Here is a 16,822-nt window from a genome sequence, read left to right as displayed (position 1 = left end):
ATTGAAATGTAGTGCTGCTTCAATAGCAGCTCTCCGAATTGAAAAATAACTATTCTTAATCATTTTGTCAATTATGGCAGGTTTATATCCAGGTCATGTGAAGGGTGATACAGTACAGCCTGCTTTTTATATTTATCAGTAGCTCCAGGGGAGGAAATTTAAGGTCACGGTGAAAGGCTGCAGGACGCATTTATAAATGTTCTGCTTCTTATTGCTTTTTGGGAGTCCACATAAATAAACTGTTATCAAGCCTGCGTTATGAAATCTCATTTTTATTTCAATCTTTTCAAAGCTTTGAATAAATTTAATCAACTCAGCCAAATATCTTGATCGAGATTTAAAGTTAACTGTCCCATTAGACAACACAAATGCAAAGAGAAATCCAGTATGAAGCTTGGAAATTTCTAGTGTTGAGTCCATCTTTTTCACTGCTTAATAAGCACCTAATTTTCATATTTTTGCATATTTGGATGAATGCTTTTTTTTTTTTTTTATGTCACCTTCAAATGGAGCCATCAGAATTTAACTTTGAGGAAAGCTTTTTGTGGAACTGTCAGCTGGAGCCAGAGCTCCTGCAGAGTTTACACAAGGTGGCTGAGATTAGACTTCAGAGTGCTGAAAAAAATAAGATGAGTGACACAAGAACAGACAGAGTTGTAGCGACAGTTTTATCTGATCTATGTGCGGTTTTTAATTTTTTTTTTTCCTGTAAGGTTGCTCTCTGTGTCTGAATGTCAACAATTGGTGCAGCACAAAAGAGACTAGAAGAAAATCTCAATTGAAAACTATTACATTTTTCCTCAATTGTGACGCATTTCCTTATATGGGCTCCCTGTAGACATTGTCGTATACTGCAACAGTACATGCAAGTCTACCAGTTGCTCACTGCATTGGTATAAATGCCACAGTAGAATATGTGGTAAAAATTTTCCTCAAAAACTCTCACAAGTTGCCTCCTCGTGATTCAGCATAACATTTTAATACTGTAAACTGTACAATTCAAGCACTATAAAAAGGACAAATAAGTAAAGTTGGCAGTACAGATCCAGAGTAGCTGTCAGAAAAACAACACGTCAACAAGAAACTAAACCCAAGTGCTAAAAGATGATAATGAGATGCACAATGCTTGCTTAAATTCACATTAACATCATAGGCTTTTAGTTGACACTATTATTTAGAGTGACTTGCAACACAATGAGTTAAAGAGGTAAATTACCTTAAACTGTCTCCATCCCCAACATCACAGGCAGCTAAGAATAAGAGAGGTTAAGGGTTAGAGTCACACTGCCCTGATAATAACAGTAACAAAATATTACTGTGCCTCAAGAATGATCATGAATAATCACTCTTGTTTGTTGTCCCACTTTCACAGACACATTAAGAATCACACACACACACACACACACACACACACACACACACACACAGACACATAGACACAGCTTCAACCTTTTGAAGTGTAATGTATGAAAATTACTTTCTGCACGATAGCATGCAGCCCCCTTCTTACACTCCTTATCTCTAACTGTGTTTTGTTTATCTGCCTCCTCACCGTTGCTCTCCATTTATCAGTTGCTCTGGCATTCCAGTTAAAGCATCCCCGTGGCTTGTCTCTTGGACAATGATGGACACAGGTCAGAGAAAGTGTCCACATGGCTGAGACCAGAGCACTGTCCCGGGGCTCTGGCAGTGGCCTTGAAGGCTTATCATCTCTCCACAGAAGTGCTCTTTCATGCTTTTGATCTTGTGTAAATTAGTTTCTCTGGCTTTTCTGTTAAAGCAATTTTCCTCCCCGCCCCTGTCACAGGAAATCCCAATGGCGATGGGTGTGATCAGAAACTTATGGGAGTGTCACTTCTGCCATCCTCATGTCTGTGGTTTCGTGGCAACATCTACCGGCAGATTGTTTAGAGACCTGGGAATCAGAGGCCAGAGCCTGCACTTAGCCATCAAAGCTGCGTCGGAGGCAACAGAGGAAAGCAGCCAATGGTTTGGGAAGAAAAGGCAAGACACCTGCTGGGCCCTGAAGTAACAGGACTGGAAGACATAGAGGGAGTGTTTCTGGGACAACAGCATTGAGCATGAGCCCTCCAGAGGCGTAGTGGGCTCATCAAGGAAACGTCGAGGAAGGAAGGTGCCCACTTGAAAACTCCTCTGCGTCAGCCTGTCATCGTCAAGAAGACTCTTTCTCTTGTAAGTGCTTGCACAACAGGTGTTGACATTTTGTGTTTTATTTTTGAAACCAAAATGTGACCTTGAATTTTAAGCAGTTTAGTTTTTGAGATAAAACACAACATTGGACGATGAGCAAAATACAACTTGCTCATTATCTGAGCTCACAACACAAACAGAGCTGCCATCAAGAGTTCACTGCTAACCAGTGTTTATTAATTTATTTGGATTTGAAATTTAATCGCTTTTTGTTCTACATTAGATCAACAATCATAAATTAAATCAAACAATTTAGTAAAAATACACCAAAAAATCAATGTGAAAAGAAGTATTGGTGACATCAAGTGAAATATATTAAATATAAAAACAAAAAGCCAAAGCTTTGAAATTTTATATTACAAAAGGGTGGGCTATAACTTTTACATAAAGAGCCATTAACATGATTAAAAAAGGTTTTTCATTTCATGAAGCACTTCTGCCTGCAAGATTCCTTTTATACAGAACCTCTCTGATGATAAAGTTGTTCCTAAACTAGGGTCCTCATTGTTGTACTGTCGTGTTTGGCAGTTTGAATACTTCACAAGATTATTGAAGGTGTTTTATCTTTTAGAGTGTGAAGAACAGACACAACACATTCAACAATGGCTCACAAACAATTACTATTATCATTTTCATCATTAAGATGATGAAAACAAAGCCCAAGATTTTTGGCTTGATACAACATGAATGAATGTACCCTCTTCCGAACATCAGCTTGGCCTTGTGCAACCACGTCCAGCACACGGACTGATCATTTACAACATTGTTAGTCTTGTGCATTACTAAAATTATTAAAGTCTTTTTCCCCAGGTCCAAATGTTACTTATATTTTTGAAAAATTGATGCCAAAGAACAAACAAACAAGCAAACAAATGTTGTGGAAACTGTCTTGGTTATGGCCAGATGACCATTTTTCTTAGTGCATACACTCTTTGCTTCTCTGCTGCAAACAGTAATCACCTCATTGGTTCAGAGAATCCATGCAATAAACACTTGTGATGTGTTTTTAACAAGCATGTGATTAAGTAATTAAGAGAAAATGGCAAAAAAGAAAAATATAGTATTTGAAAAATCACTCAGGAGTAATGCAGTTATATTAAGAAGTAGCCCGTTAATACATGAAATCACCTCAGTGATCATAACACATTGCTCACCTCACATGATACTACATTAGCAGCTGCTGATAATAAAAAAAGAATCAACATCATTATTGGTAAAGATGTAATAGCTTTCCTTGATTATGAATATAAACCATGTAGACAATTCGCATGTGGCTCAGTTTTATAAGTTTTTTCAATCAAAACAGAGCTTAGTTAGTTTGACAGAGGCTGGACTACATTTTGCTACATGTGCTGCCCATATTGGCTTTAGTGGAAAAAGTGAAAAAGATTGACAGACTGACACCATTACCTTTAAGCTATTGGTAATTGACAGTGACCGGTGTGATAAATGAGATAATCAAATCCATTACTGTCTGTGGCTGTGATGAGGAAAAGCAGATCCTCATTATGTTTCTCATTGTGTTTTATTGCAGGGGGCAGAAAAAAGTTTTTGTGTGATCCTCAGGAGTAACTGTAATTTCTCGTTGATGAGCCCTCGCTGCACTGGTGTGAAAGAGAGACTGCATATTTAACTGCTCTGCTTCTCTGCTTCTTCCCTTCAGGCCAAAAATGTTATCTCCTATTCATTATTTGGCTTGTCATATCAAATGAATTGCCAGACAAGGGAACCACTTGCAAAAAAAATGTGAATGAGTTTCCAAAACTTGACTCACAGTATCAATAGACTTCAGCCAAAGTCGGCCTACCACAATTGCTCTACCTACAATATGTGATTAGGGAAAGGAAAAAGGCTTTACTACAAGGACTTGGTATGATGTATGGCAGAAAGACTAATGCTTATTGGTTGTGGCCACTGCGAGGAAAGGGCCCATCTTGCTCTACTGAGGAGTGTCACAAGGAATTTGTTTCCATTTGCGCAAGGCAGCAAATCAGTCAATTTAGTCTCTGTTTCCCTTTTCTCTTCTGTGCATCCCAATGAGCTTAACACAATATCAAAATGTGGCAGAGAGCTGATGAGAAAAAATGAGCGTAGAGCCCATTTGAGCTGCTGCTTGTACAGTCTGTCCCTGCTTCCAGCATTTGCAGACGAGCTGCATCGATTCTGACTCCTAAAGTTTTGGTAAACCTTTGATCATCGCAACTACAGTATGATGCATTAATAGTCTTCACACAGAAGATGAGCTTACACACACACACACACACACACACACACACACACACACATCCTTTTACTATGTTCGTGGGGACCCATCGTTGAAATTTGGCTAACCCAAATTTTCCTAACCCTAACCTAATTCTGACCTAAACCCTAAAACCAAATCTTAACCCTCAAACAGCCATTTAAACTCGGGAGCTTTAAGCTGTTGGACCCCACCTTTATAGTAGGCCCTCAGGTTTTTGGACCCCACGCGTATAGTAAAACAAACCCGCACATACACACAAGCAGGCAGAGCAAAACAGATGCATTTAATATGCTTGTCTGAAAGGTCAAGTGTTCAAAGGAAATTGCCTCGTCCAACTTATTGGAGAGTGTAATGAGATGAAATTGTTTATGCATCTTCTAAACACTTGTCACAATTGATGCTTTTTCCCTCGTCATTCTAACACATAACAGAAAATGAGAAATCACTACAGGTTCCTTTAATATGCTCCTGGTCACTCCTGTCTTTGATTTCGGGTGTGACAGAGATCTCTTTAAAGCCTGTACACACACGTGGTGCCTAGAGCCTGGCCGTGTAATTGGTCACACACGTTGCAGGTGTGTTGATTCCCATACAGCATGCCCAAGCTTAGCTTTACTTGTTGCCATGCCACCTCGTGTTGTAACCAGGGAGCTTGTTTGCAATCTTATTTATTTTCTGAGGTACAGGAGGTGGATGAAATAGCAGGAATGTGTTCAATATTATACAATCCAATACAAGAGGCTTGCAATATCCAGTCTTTGTGACGCTTGTAAGGTATCATAGAGTTATTGAATGAGCTCTACAGTGCAGATTTTTCAGAGACAAGTTTGTGGTGTTGTAACAGATTGCATTATATTCTACAGAAACTGTCTGTACTGTCTGACCTGTGTTTATGTCTCCTGACAATCCACCTCTTGTTGTCAGACAAACGATGTCCATTCTAAGATGTAAAGTCATAAGTCCTGTGATGTTCCTAAGGACAGCACATGCGTGTGTAAAAGACATGTGCCAAATCATTTGCAATCATCCGTTGCTTTCAGCCCACACACTGGTCTTAACATGCATCACTGCAGGCTGACACTTGTTAGTTTTTTAGAATATGCCACTATGGTATTTCCCAGAAAAGCAGTAATTTTATTACAGTTGACCCCTGGATAAGAACATCCTATTCTATTGCCATCCATTTCCTCTGTTTGTATGATGCTTCTAGTGTGTGGTACAAGCAAATGACTCTCTGCAAAGTAGCTGGTGAGCTTTGCAATTTTATCTGGAGGTGTGTGGCAGATGTTTGGGCATACATAGCATCTGACTTTTTAAATTGCCCATTTTCTGTCAGTGTTACAGAAGTGCTAAGCTAAATTGATGGAGTACTCTGTTATCCATAGAGGTGGCAGATCAGAAAATGTTAAGGTGAATAATTTGTGTTAAGATCCCTACAATAAGGATGCCACAGAAAAAGAAAAAAAACTGCTCATGTGGGGTCGTTACAGAGAATAATGAGTAACAACTTGTTTTGTCATTTGAGTTGGATGACTTGCTCTGTGAATCTTGTAATATGTCATAGATGTGTTAAATCAGCTCTACATGTATCTCTGAGGCTGTGGTTTGTGGTGTTGTCAAGCAGACCATCTTAACTGGTTACATCTCAAGTCACGGGGAATATGTTACATACTGTTTTAGAATTTCCATTTGCCATAGACCTTTGTTTTCCACAACGCCAAAAAGAAAAGCCTCTTGGTAATTTATAGTATTGCACACAGAAGCTAATCTACCTGTGAAACTTGCACGGTTCTAATGACGTGCTGTAATTGGTATTACTGAAGTCTGTGTTACTGATGTCTGTTACACAGATTTTTACAAAGACAAAGCAAATTAAGGCAGAGCAAAAGAGGAGAAGAGGACTGTGTTACATAAAAGTGACACAGAGGATTTGTTCCAGGAGACTTCACCCAATTCAATCAAGTGGGCTTTTCTGGATGAGTTCTCAAGCGGTTCTTGCATCTCTCAGGAGAAAGCACTCAAGTTAACCTGTCCTTTGGTAATGATGAAATGAGCTTTTTTCATTTCAAATATGACAATCTGACATGTACAACACCACCTATGCATGGTTTTAATATAGAATATAGGAGAGTTGTTACAGCACATGTTACATCATGTTATTTTGGGTTGTCAGAGAATTTTCTGTAGCTTTCTTTGTTTTGACACATACGTTGTTCTGTCAAATACAGTACCTTTACCTTCTGCTGTGATGCTCGTGTGTTTGCTCAGCCAAGTGAGCAACTGCAAATTAAGTTAGATTTAGTTAGGTTCTACTGTGTCACATCAAATAAAACTCATATTGCAGACACAGGTATTTGGTGCAGATGTTTCACACAACAGTGTATTGTATGGTCAATTTCGGTGTTGTATGCGGCTGTATCAGACTGCATTTTACTGTACTGTACATTTTATTCTGTCCATGTAAGATAAACAGAGTATGGGTTAATAAAGGTGAAATTTACATCTCAGTATTATGCTCATTAGAAAACTGCCAGTTTGTAGCTGCTGGTTGGTAAGGTAAGGTGGAGGAAACTGTGATTTAATCAATAAATGGCTCAGCAAAATGTTTTCTGTACAATTCAAAGCTCTCAGGAGATTCAGACGTTGCACTTTAATTGCAGCTCAGAATGCATTTAAAATCAAACTCATTTCTACAGTCAAAACCAGGGTCTTTCATTCTTTTCCTTGCAGTTCCATGCTATTACACAACCATTTTTCATGACATTCATGGCATTTGTTTGTTGTGTTTTATGGCCACTGATGTTTTCTTGTCCCGTGTTTTTACCTATACCATACCATTTTGTTTGGCTCATATCAGCATTAAAAATGCAGCCTTGAACAAAGATGTTAAACAAGCAAAGAATTTAATAAAACTGTAAAATTTATTTCATTTGTGAACAGTAGTGGTAGCTATTGCACTTACTCCACATTTCAGCTACAGCAACAGGCGATGCTGGACACCATCTTAACATGTCTGTGTATTTGTTCACTGAGAGAGAAGTAGCAGGTGGCAGTCCTCATGCTGTTGTGGTTCAGTCCTGCACAATGTGATCTACGCTGTGCAAGACAGAATAAACCACCTAACTCTCTGAATTAGGACTGACTCTCTGAATTCCTATTGAATTCACTACTGACAAAGCGGCCTCAGCACTCACCACTCATGGCTGCGTACTATATTCTACTAAATCAGTTGCTTGAAATACTCTCCAGTGGTGGATTGAATCCATTTTCTATTCAGTCTCCCTGAAGGCTACATAATCTAAAGACTCTGTATCTCCTCATACAGGTATCTCTTAGAAATGACGTTTATGTACTACTACACGAAAACAGGAAATACATTTTTTTGGAAATTAATACGAGCATGTGTTGTTAATTTACAAATTTGGCAAGTTGTAAATATGTTGATCATAAACATATCAGTAAAATGTTCACAAACATTGTATTTGTTTTCTGCCAAAACATCTTCATCTAACTATGTCCTTATTTTCACCATGTTCACTGGTTAAAATCTAATAAAGATTGTGGTCTTTTGGACAAACATCTCCCAAATGTCATATCAACAGAAAGACACAGTTGCTTGTTGACAAAATAGTTCTCAACAATGTGATATGAGCAGAGTCAAAAATATCTGAACACAGTAGACAGGCTCCTGTGAATTTAACTGCAAGGGATTAAGTAGGGCTAGATACGCTGTAGCATTTAAAGTCAGATTACATTCCTAAACACAATACTTAGTCATAATAACATGAACACTAAGTGGCATGCTGCCCATGGCCAAGAAACCAGCCACATTAGATCCACATTAACCACCCACACAGCTGAGAAACAATGCTGGGCTCGGTCTCAGGGTGTCAAAGTTCATTGACACCCTGAGACCCCTTTTGCATTTTTTTTAACACCAGTTTGAACCATTAGGTCCAAAAGCCTCTGCAAGCCGGATCAAGAACTTATTCTAGACACTAATATCCATGCATTAGGAGCACCAAAGGCAAAAAGCAGCAGGAAGTTCCTCTGAAACTCTTCATTTTAGAAATCAGCTTAGCTTTTAAAAAAATCAGTGGTCAATAAAAAGATCAAAATGTTTGATTTTGCTATCCACTGAAAGATGCAACATAAATGTAAAATAAAATTTGCTTGGGGACCAAATGATTGAAATTAAGAATATGAGACTGTTGCTCTGGAAATGAAAAAAAAAATGGCATGAAGTCAACTGAACAACTGAGTACTGCTGATTGCACTTTTAGATCAATAACTTGAAATAGTATGGATTAGACACTGGATTAGACTGAGTTTGTGCTAATTTTGTGAATATTGGATATTACATTACATTTGTCAGGTGAACACAGATGATTTGAAATGACTGTTAATGTTGGGTTGAGTCTGTTTCTGCTTGATGTGTAAAGGAGAAACTGTTTGCTATCATCTTAGCCATATCAACTTTTCAAGGTGATGTTTCAATTTTGTGTTTTTAGTTTGTTTGTTTGTCCCCAACAAGCAAAAAAACAAACAAACAAAAACAACCTTGTGAGACACTCATGAATGTGTTGACAACAGTGATAACAGAATGATAACAAACCATAACATGGGTAGTTTGTGAAGTTTAATGTTAAACTGCATGACTTGCTTTTTTTCCACACACCAGAGACATTGTTAATATGTACATCAAACATAAAAAAATTGTTTCACATAATTTCATTATTTCAGCCTCAGCAACAAAAAGAGCTCATAACCCTAATGTTTATTCAGGTAGTATCCTTCCACAAATGTAAAATAAATGTCAAAAGAAATGTGCTGTATACATGTATGTGTTTAAAAAAATAAAACTAAATGTTACAGTCTTACAAAACACAAATCAACAAGGTTGTGGGTGAAAACAAACATGGCAGTTATCTTCAGGACATCCGAAATGAATCAATGTGACTGAAATTGTAAGGATTCAACAGTGAAAATGAACATACGTAAATGCCATTTTAAGCATACTTTGCAGCAAGCATTTACATATAATAATAATGATAATAATAATAAAAAGGAAGGATCTCATGAATAGTACGTGTCACAAAAAGACAAAGTAGTGTTTCAGTGTTTTTTCACACAGCAGGTACAGCAATATCAAACTCCTTCAGCGGTTCGAACCAGAGACCACTGCTTAAACTAAATGCTAGCACACATATCGAGCCATTGCAAGACAACAAGGTGAGCACAGGAGAAAGTCTCACAAGTTTTACTCTCATTAACCACCACCGTTAAGAGTAAACACTAAATTACCTTCAACACCTCAAGGATATATTTTTTTTTCACATTGAGCACAAACACAAGTATTTTCTTTTCTTTCTTTTTTTCCAAACATACATCTGACATGGCAAAAAATGTGAACTTTCAATTTATGCAAATTTGTTGTGTCCAGAGGGCTTGTGTGTGGGAGGCAGTATCCTGAAATTGGCTCGTCAAGCACATTAGCTTATGTACGGTCTGAAATTAACTGTCACAGTGTAAAATGTACTCTGAAAATAAGTGGCGTGCTATCGTATATAACTAAGCATTCTCTAAAAAAATACAGTAGCAAGCTTTTCTCTTTAGCGGTTCCTAGACTGACTTGAAGCTTAGGCTAGGCTATATTAGTACAGATTAATTAAAAAAAAAAAATTTAAATATGTTAAACGTGTGGGCTGTCCTTGAAAAAGTTTTTCCCTTTAGGTATGACAAGAGTAACTTAAAAATAATTTTAGCAGTTTTTTTTTCCAGGACAACCCGTGTATGTGATTGTCTTCACCTATTGCACCTGCATTAAGAACAGCTCCTGTTGGTTGATAACTCTGCACAAACACAAAGGACCCACAAACCTAAAACCAACCTCCATGAGGAACTCAGGTTTTCACATACAGATATGGAAAATACAGTATATGGCAAGCGATAATGTAAACTGGGAAAGTGTAGCACATTGCCAATCAACTTTTATTTCCCATCAAACCAGGTAGTTTTCATGTAAACGCTAGAATGAAACAAAATGGATAAAAAACTGAATGAAACTATGTCTTTGGCAACTACTGGTAGATAATAATAATAATAATAATAATAACAATAATAATAATAATAATAATGACCAGGATGGATGGATAATAATACATGGAGAAATAGAAGAAAGTAGATACTGCTGGATCTCAAGCCCTTTGTTTTTCTTCGTAGCTAATGAGGATAACATTCGCTTCTAATAGTCCGAAATATCCAGTCAAACTCCATAACAGCGAAGCTATTATGAGAAGTAATGAACGATTCAGTTGAGAGACTGCCAATTCACATCTTCACATAACAACCCTGTCATTAACTGTCATTAAAGGGGTAGTCCATGTCATTATAGATTGATAATTAGCTTTACAAATCAAATGCCATTTGTTTTTTTGTTTTTTTGTTTTTTGTTATTTTTTCCACCAGAATACACCCGATCACACAAACAGTATAGTATATGACTTTCAAAGAAGCAAGCATATGATTGACAGACAAAGACAAAACAAAAGAAGCACATTGCTATAAAAGGTCACTACCACTGTGGGAAATGTAAAAATAGAAGAAAAAAAACATCTTGAGTGAAACAATGGCATATTCTGTACACGGTTTAGACTGTCGGCAAAAAAGCAAAATATTCAAAGGTGAGGAAGCAATCAAAAGCAAACAGGGTGAGCGGGCACATGTGAGGAGTGAAGGGTAGGGGATTTGAAAGAGGGTAGTTGGTGTCAGCTACTCTAGCATCACAAGGTGAGTGGGGTCCTACAGACAGCCTCGGTGGAGCAAACAGTGCACAATACACAGGGGGCTGAGGGTCACAAGTTATATGACACTTTCATCATAGCAGGGGGAAGCCCACATGTGGTTTAAGCTTACAGCATTAACAGAAACGAGGTGGGATGGATGCGCATCCGTTCAGCAGAGCTTTATTTTCTATGAAGCGTTTGTGGCACTATCATGTTGCCTCTTGCAGAGCTAAGAGTTGTGTGGCATGTCACACGGATTGCTCCTTGGGGAAAGTGAACGGAGCTCGAGGGCCAGGGGCGGGGAAACTTGTGTTGGAGTACATGGGCTCGTTGGACGGTTGCTGCGTGTAGGGGTGCTGAGGCAAGAAAGTAACAGGAGGGTAAGCTGGAGCGGGCTGAGACTCAGGAAAGTGTTCCATGTTGCAGATGCGCTGGTAGCTCATGTATTCAGTCGGGTTCAACAACTCTTCTGGACGCTTCCCAGAGTCCTGTGAGGAGAGGACAAAAGAAAAAGAAAGTAGCCAATGCTACAGGGTCACAAGGTTTTCTTTTTCTCAGGAAGGTTGACTGAACCTGAAATGGAGTGTCATCACATCAGTACATTACAGTGCACAGCATAACAGTTTATCTAAGCCACGTAGAAGTGGTTTACTGAGCAGACATTATAAACAGTATCTGGCACTGGCAACAATTCAACTGCATACTTCCTTACTGATAAACATTGTACAAATTCAAATTTATCCAGAATTGAATACATATTCATGCACATGTTCCTCTACACTGAGCAACCAAGAAACCAAAAGGACTGGATTATCTAATTTCTACTGTACTCATGGTTTTTCAGTCTTCAAATAATGCTGTTGTGTCTTTTCTTGTCATGATATATGCATTAACTTGTCAGTTTGTAGAACATGAGGGATTTATACAACAAATGTTTACTTTTATGTCTATTGTAAAGGAAAAGTGTAAGAGCAGTCCCTTCATTACAGCAGCAGATGTGGCATTAAAGATGCCATATGTGCATAACCAGCCCCTGAATTTTTACACTGAGAACCCTATTTTCATAAATCAGAGAGGTACAGATACAGATGGTGGTACAAAGTGGTTTAGGCATAGATACAGAAAATAGTGGAGGTCTTTGTTTTGGGACCTGCAAAAGTTATCAGGAATCAAATTGGCCCTCTGAGTCTGGAGTTGGATCAGGATTTTACATCCACTTTGTTATACAATAAACATTTACCTTTTTTTAAACTAAACTGATCTAAATCATCACATTCAGTTAAAATCACATTTTGTTAAACCACAATGATTGCAAATGTCGGTACTTGGAGTAAAGTAGTGCCTTTTTAAAGAGGCACTTGAGATTTAGCGTTTACTTTGACAAAGCTGGTAGAATCACAGGAGACAAATTTGAAAAATAATGGTCAGAATCAATGCAGCGGATGCCAAGACATCCTGATTTTCAGTCCCTATAATGGATCAAGACATTACAGTTTCCGTAATGCATCTCAGTAGGATTGTTCACTCGACACTCTCTGACTGGTAAAAACCCACGTCTTTCAAATCCCATGCCCAAAATTTGTTAGAAGGCTTTCTGCTAAATCTGAGAAGAAACCCTGATGACATAATTGGAGTCATTTTCTCAGACTGTAGAAAGCTCCTCCAGTGCCACAGAAGACATTATACAGCTCTTTTCACAGGCTGAGTAGAACTCCTCATATTTACATGATTTCATAAAGTAATGCATCCCCATAATTATTATATTTACATGACTGAACATCTTTGTGATACTGAATCTCTATGTATTGTTTGGCAGAAATATCTTCTGAAGGGAACATGTTAACCAGCTAGTCCTGTCCTGCCCTGTCTTGGAATTCCACTTTGTACCTCAAGAGGCAATAGAGAATCACTGCAGCCACCAGTGTTCACTCAGTTCAACATGAGAAGATGAAATAGTTGAAACTGTGATTAGGCAAAAAACCTGTGTTGTAGCCTTCCTCTCTCAGCGACATTTCTCCTGCTGCTGCTCTACCTCTGCCTCGTGTTCCTCCACCTCTCATGGCTCATCCTGTACTCCTCTTACCAGCAGAAGTAAAAGGTCTGGGTCTGGAACTGTTGTCTAACAATAACTGAATAAAACAACCCACCTGTCACATAATCAAATTGCAAGGTAAACCTGTGTGGAAAACATTATTCCCCAGTCCATGCAAATTTGGCAACGTGTCACCAACTGCCCTATGTGGAGGTTAGATTTATTCACACTAACGTTAACCTAATGAGGGTCAGAGTTCAAACTTGGTTGTGAGTGGCCAGTGAGCCCACTCCTACAACATGCACACAGCATGCCCAGCACACCCTGAATGACAGGTACACAGAGAGGGCTGGTAAAAACTTGAATTTTTTTGACAGTCTACCGGACCACAGATGGAGTGGCCCACTGGGATTTGTCCCTGTACGCCTGACGTCCAGTCTGACGCAGGGGAAGGTGAGGGGGGCGAGGGACCAAAGTGTGCATTTCTTTGTTTTATATACGTTAACGGTGGACACCCTGAGTTGCTGGTAAAGTGCTGCCCCCCATTGGCAGTTGGCCAGTACACATTGCCCCATCAACAGCAGACTCTGTGAAATACACTTCTTGCCTTTCTTGCTGCTTTAATTTAACCAGACAACTGCAGCCAATATTCCGCTGTGAATGTGTTACATCATGTTGTTTCAAGCATCCATTGTCTGGCTGTTTATCTATTAGAATTCGAAACACAGTGCTTATAGTGCTGCTTGAAAGTTTATAATGGCTTTAAGAACTTTAATGGAGCTGTGTACACTGTGTCCTCAGGATGTCACCAATCACGCTCATGCCCCTGTGTAAACATGGAATCTGGTAATGCAGCTGTAACATAGAGCTCAGAGTTATAGTCAACAAGTTTGGTCTGCAGGAAAGTGTAGACATTTGTAGTCCCACTTATGGGTGAAATGGACTGGTTAGATTTAACTCAAAGAAAACCTAGCTTTGCTGACATTAACACCTGTCCTGAATTAAAATTATGCACCAAGATGTGTTTCTGGGTACGAGGAGACTCACGTTTCAAACACCACAATTTGTCATGACACTCCATTTCAGAGGGCTCCCTGCTCATTCTGACAGAGAGGATATTATAGCACAATCATAGCATGAAATCACCACAAAATACAGGATGCAAACAAAATTACCTTTATAGCGGTCACTAATGTTGATCAGCACCAACATGAATAAAGTACCGTCAGCCCTAAATTGTCATGTGTGTTGATTTTAAACACGATTAAATAAGATTCTGATGTATTCAAAACATTACAGTTGGAGAGGAACACACAATTGCTGCTTTGAATGAGGGTCATTAGTGTTTATTGTTAGAAAGAAATCTGGGGCCAAATTTGAGCAGAATTAAAAAAAGAAAGAATCAACCAAACCTAATCTAGTTCCACTGAAAAGTGAAAATGTTATTGAAGAAAATGACAAAGTAATAAAAAATAAACAAACAAATGAATAAGCACAAAAATAAAAATGGGCCTTTCCATTTAGAATTTGTGTTTTTGTTTACCACAGGGCCCTAAGCAGCCCCAAATTCAACCTTTCTTTTTAAGAAACTTGTTTAATGTTTTCAAAGGAAGCTGATGACTGCTTAAACATGATTATGAAATGACAGTAATGAATAGCAGACATGCGAACAAAAAAATGGATGAGAGTGAAAATGGAACTTACGAATATTCCTCAAGCATCTCTACATCTACGAAAACGACGATCCCAACTCTGAAAGTGTTTTGGTGGGGCAACAAAACCACAAACAGACTTAAATCTGCCCACAAATTATTGCATTTGTTAAACAAAATATAAAATTGCAAATGTCTGAAACACAACAAAGCTGCCACACAAGGGAATATATTTCATGGATAAAACATGGGGATTATAACACAGGATTTTTGATAAGCAGGTCATAAGCAAAACTAACCTTTGAAGACTGAAGTCCATCTTAAGACCAACATGTGTGTTGTAACTTATATAAACAATTTTTTTTTTTGTCTCAATCTCTGGCTTCTATGAAATTACCCTTAGCTGTATCCCTGTACCCAAAGAAGAACTTCTAATTTAAAACTACATTGTGAGGGATGAATGGTAAAATAAGCACGGTGGATCTCAGAGAGACAAAAGGGTGACTGGTGATCTTGTGTGAAGGTGAATTGGTGTTTTCACAGCAAAAGACATGCAAGTAAACCTGTCCTGACACACATGGTGGGGACATTGACAGGAGTGTCTGAAAAGCTTATTTGTTTCAGGTCAGTATCAAGGACCGCTCAAGCTGTCGAAGAAAACTTTCGACTTTGTCAGGTTATTAATTTCTTTGCTTGCTGAGAAGACTTTGGTGATTTCTAGCAATTTCAAATAAATTAAAACCAACAGTCTGAAGGGCAGTTTTCTCAGCTTATGGGTTTGTCTTGAGACATTAGGGATTCAGATGTGAAACTTTAGCAAACTGCTGTAGCTACAGGTCTTACTCCATGAAAGGGATATAGTGCTACTCTGTAGAAAAATATGGTCAATCCTATCTGTGAGAAATAGGCTGCTTTGAATGAATCACAGCACAACATACACCTCCAAGTTTGGGGGTGGGGGTTTTAACCATTTAAAGCAGTAGTTTGACATTTTGTGAAACATGTTTATGTGCTTTTTTGTGAAACAGCTAGCCTGACTCTCCAAAAATTAACTAAATGTACTCTCCAGATCCTATTGAGCTCACATTCTATCTTATTTGTTTAGTTTGTGCAGAAAAAGCATCAAATGGACATATTCGCTTCTACATGTGATACATATCAGACTGTCTTGAGTAGAAAGCGGTAACTTCCTGGAGTGATAGCTGCTACTGACCAAGAAATAGTGGCATGTTTGTAGTCAGTAAGAGATAAATGGAAACCGACTTTCTACTGAAAGGTTACTTTGTTATTTCATGGTAATTAATTCATCTAAGTTACACAAAATTTGATGTAAGTGCCTCTTTTATTATTAAACAAGGGTGAGTACCTGCTGTACATGTATCAATCTTAGATGGATATAATGGACAGTGTGTGGGGTTATTTGGTGTTACTGGGTGGGTTTCTTCCATTGGAGAAACAGTCAAATACATTTCTAGGAGGCACCACACTGCCGTCTGAGCTCCAGAGAATCACATCTTTCTACAAATGCTGTAAGCAAAAGATCTGCTACGCTGGCAGCACACCTACACTCATAGAAACATTTATTTGTGAGCAGCTTGCCAAGTAGTTTCCATAATAAATATACTCTAAAAACAAGAGATTACTGCATTGCTTTTAGCCATAGTGTCTTTTTTAATTAACCAAAGTCGGTGCGACTTTGGTTTTCAGATTCTATTTAATGGAGGTTTAGATTTGTCTTTAAAGTTCTGCCTGTCTTTGGTTTTTGTTTTGTTTTTTTTTGTTTTTTTTTTACTTTTTTGTTTTACTTGACTTTGACTTGACTTTTCTTTTCATGAATTTAATGAATTAATATATACCCTTGTGTGCCAATTGGCAACTGGTGGAGTTTGAGAGTTTG

General features: G+C 38.3%; 1 protein-coding gene across 1 annotated transcript in view; it reads right to left on the bottom strand.

The window, feature by feature from the left end:
- Positions 1–11,489: 11,489 nt before the first annotated feature.
- nectin1b (nectin cell adhesion molecule 1b) overlaps positions 11,490–16,822 on the bottom strand; it is a 135,799-nt gene continuing 130,466 nt past the window's right edge. Inside the window, exon 10 of the mRNA XM_041045993.1 lies at positions 11,490–11,729. Coding sequence (XP_040901927.1) covers positions 11,490–11,729 — 240 coding nt within the window. The remainder of the gene's footprint in view (positions 11,730–16,822) is intronic.

This window comes from Toxotes jaculatrix, chromosome 9 (assembly GCF_017976425.1).
Source record: "Toxotes jaculatrix isolate fToxJac2 chromosome 9, fToxJac2.pri, whole genome shotgun sequence".
Lineage (NCBI taxonomy): Eukaryota > Metazoa > Chordata > Actinopteri > Toxotidae > Toxotes > Toxotes jaculatrix.
Note: the sequence above shows the minus strand (reverse complement) of the source record. Positions and strands in the feature narration are given on the sequence as shown.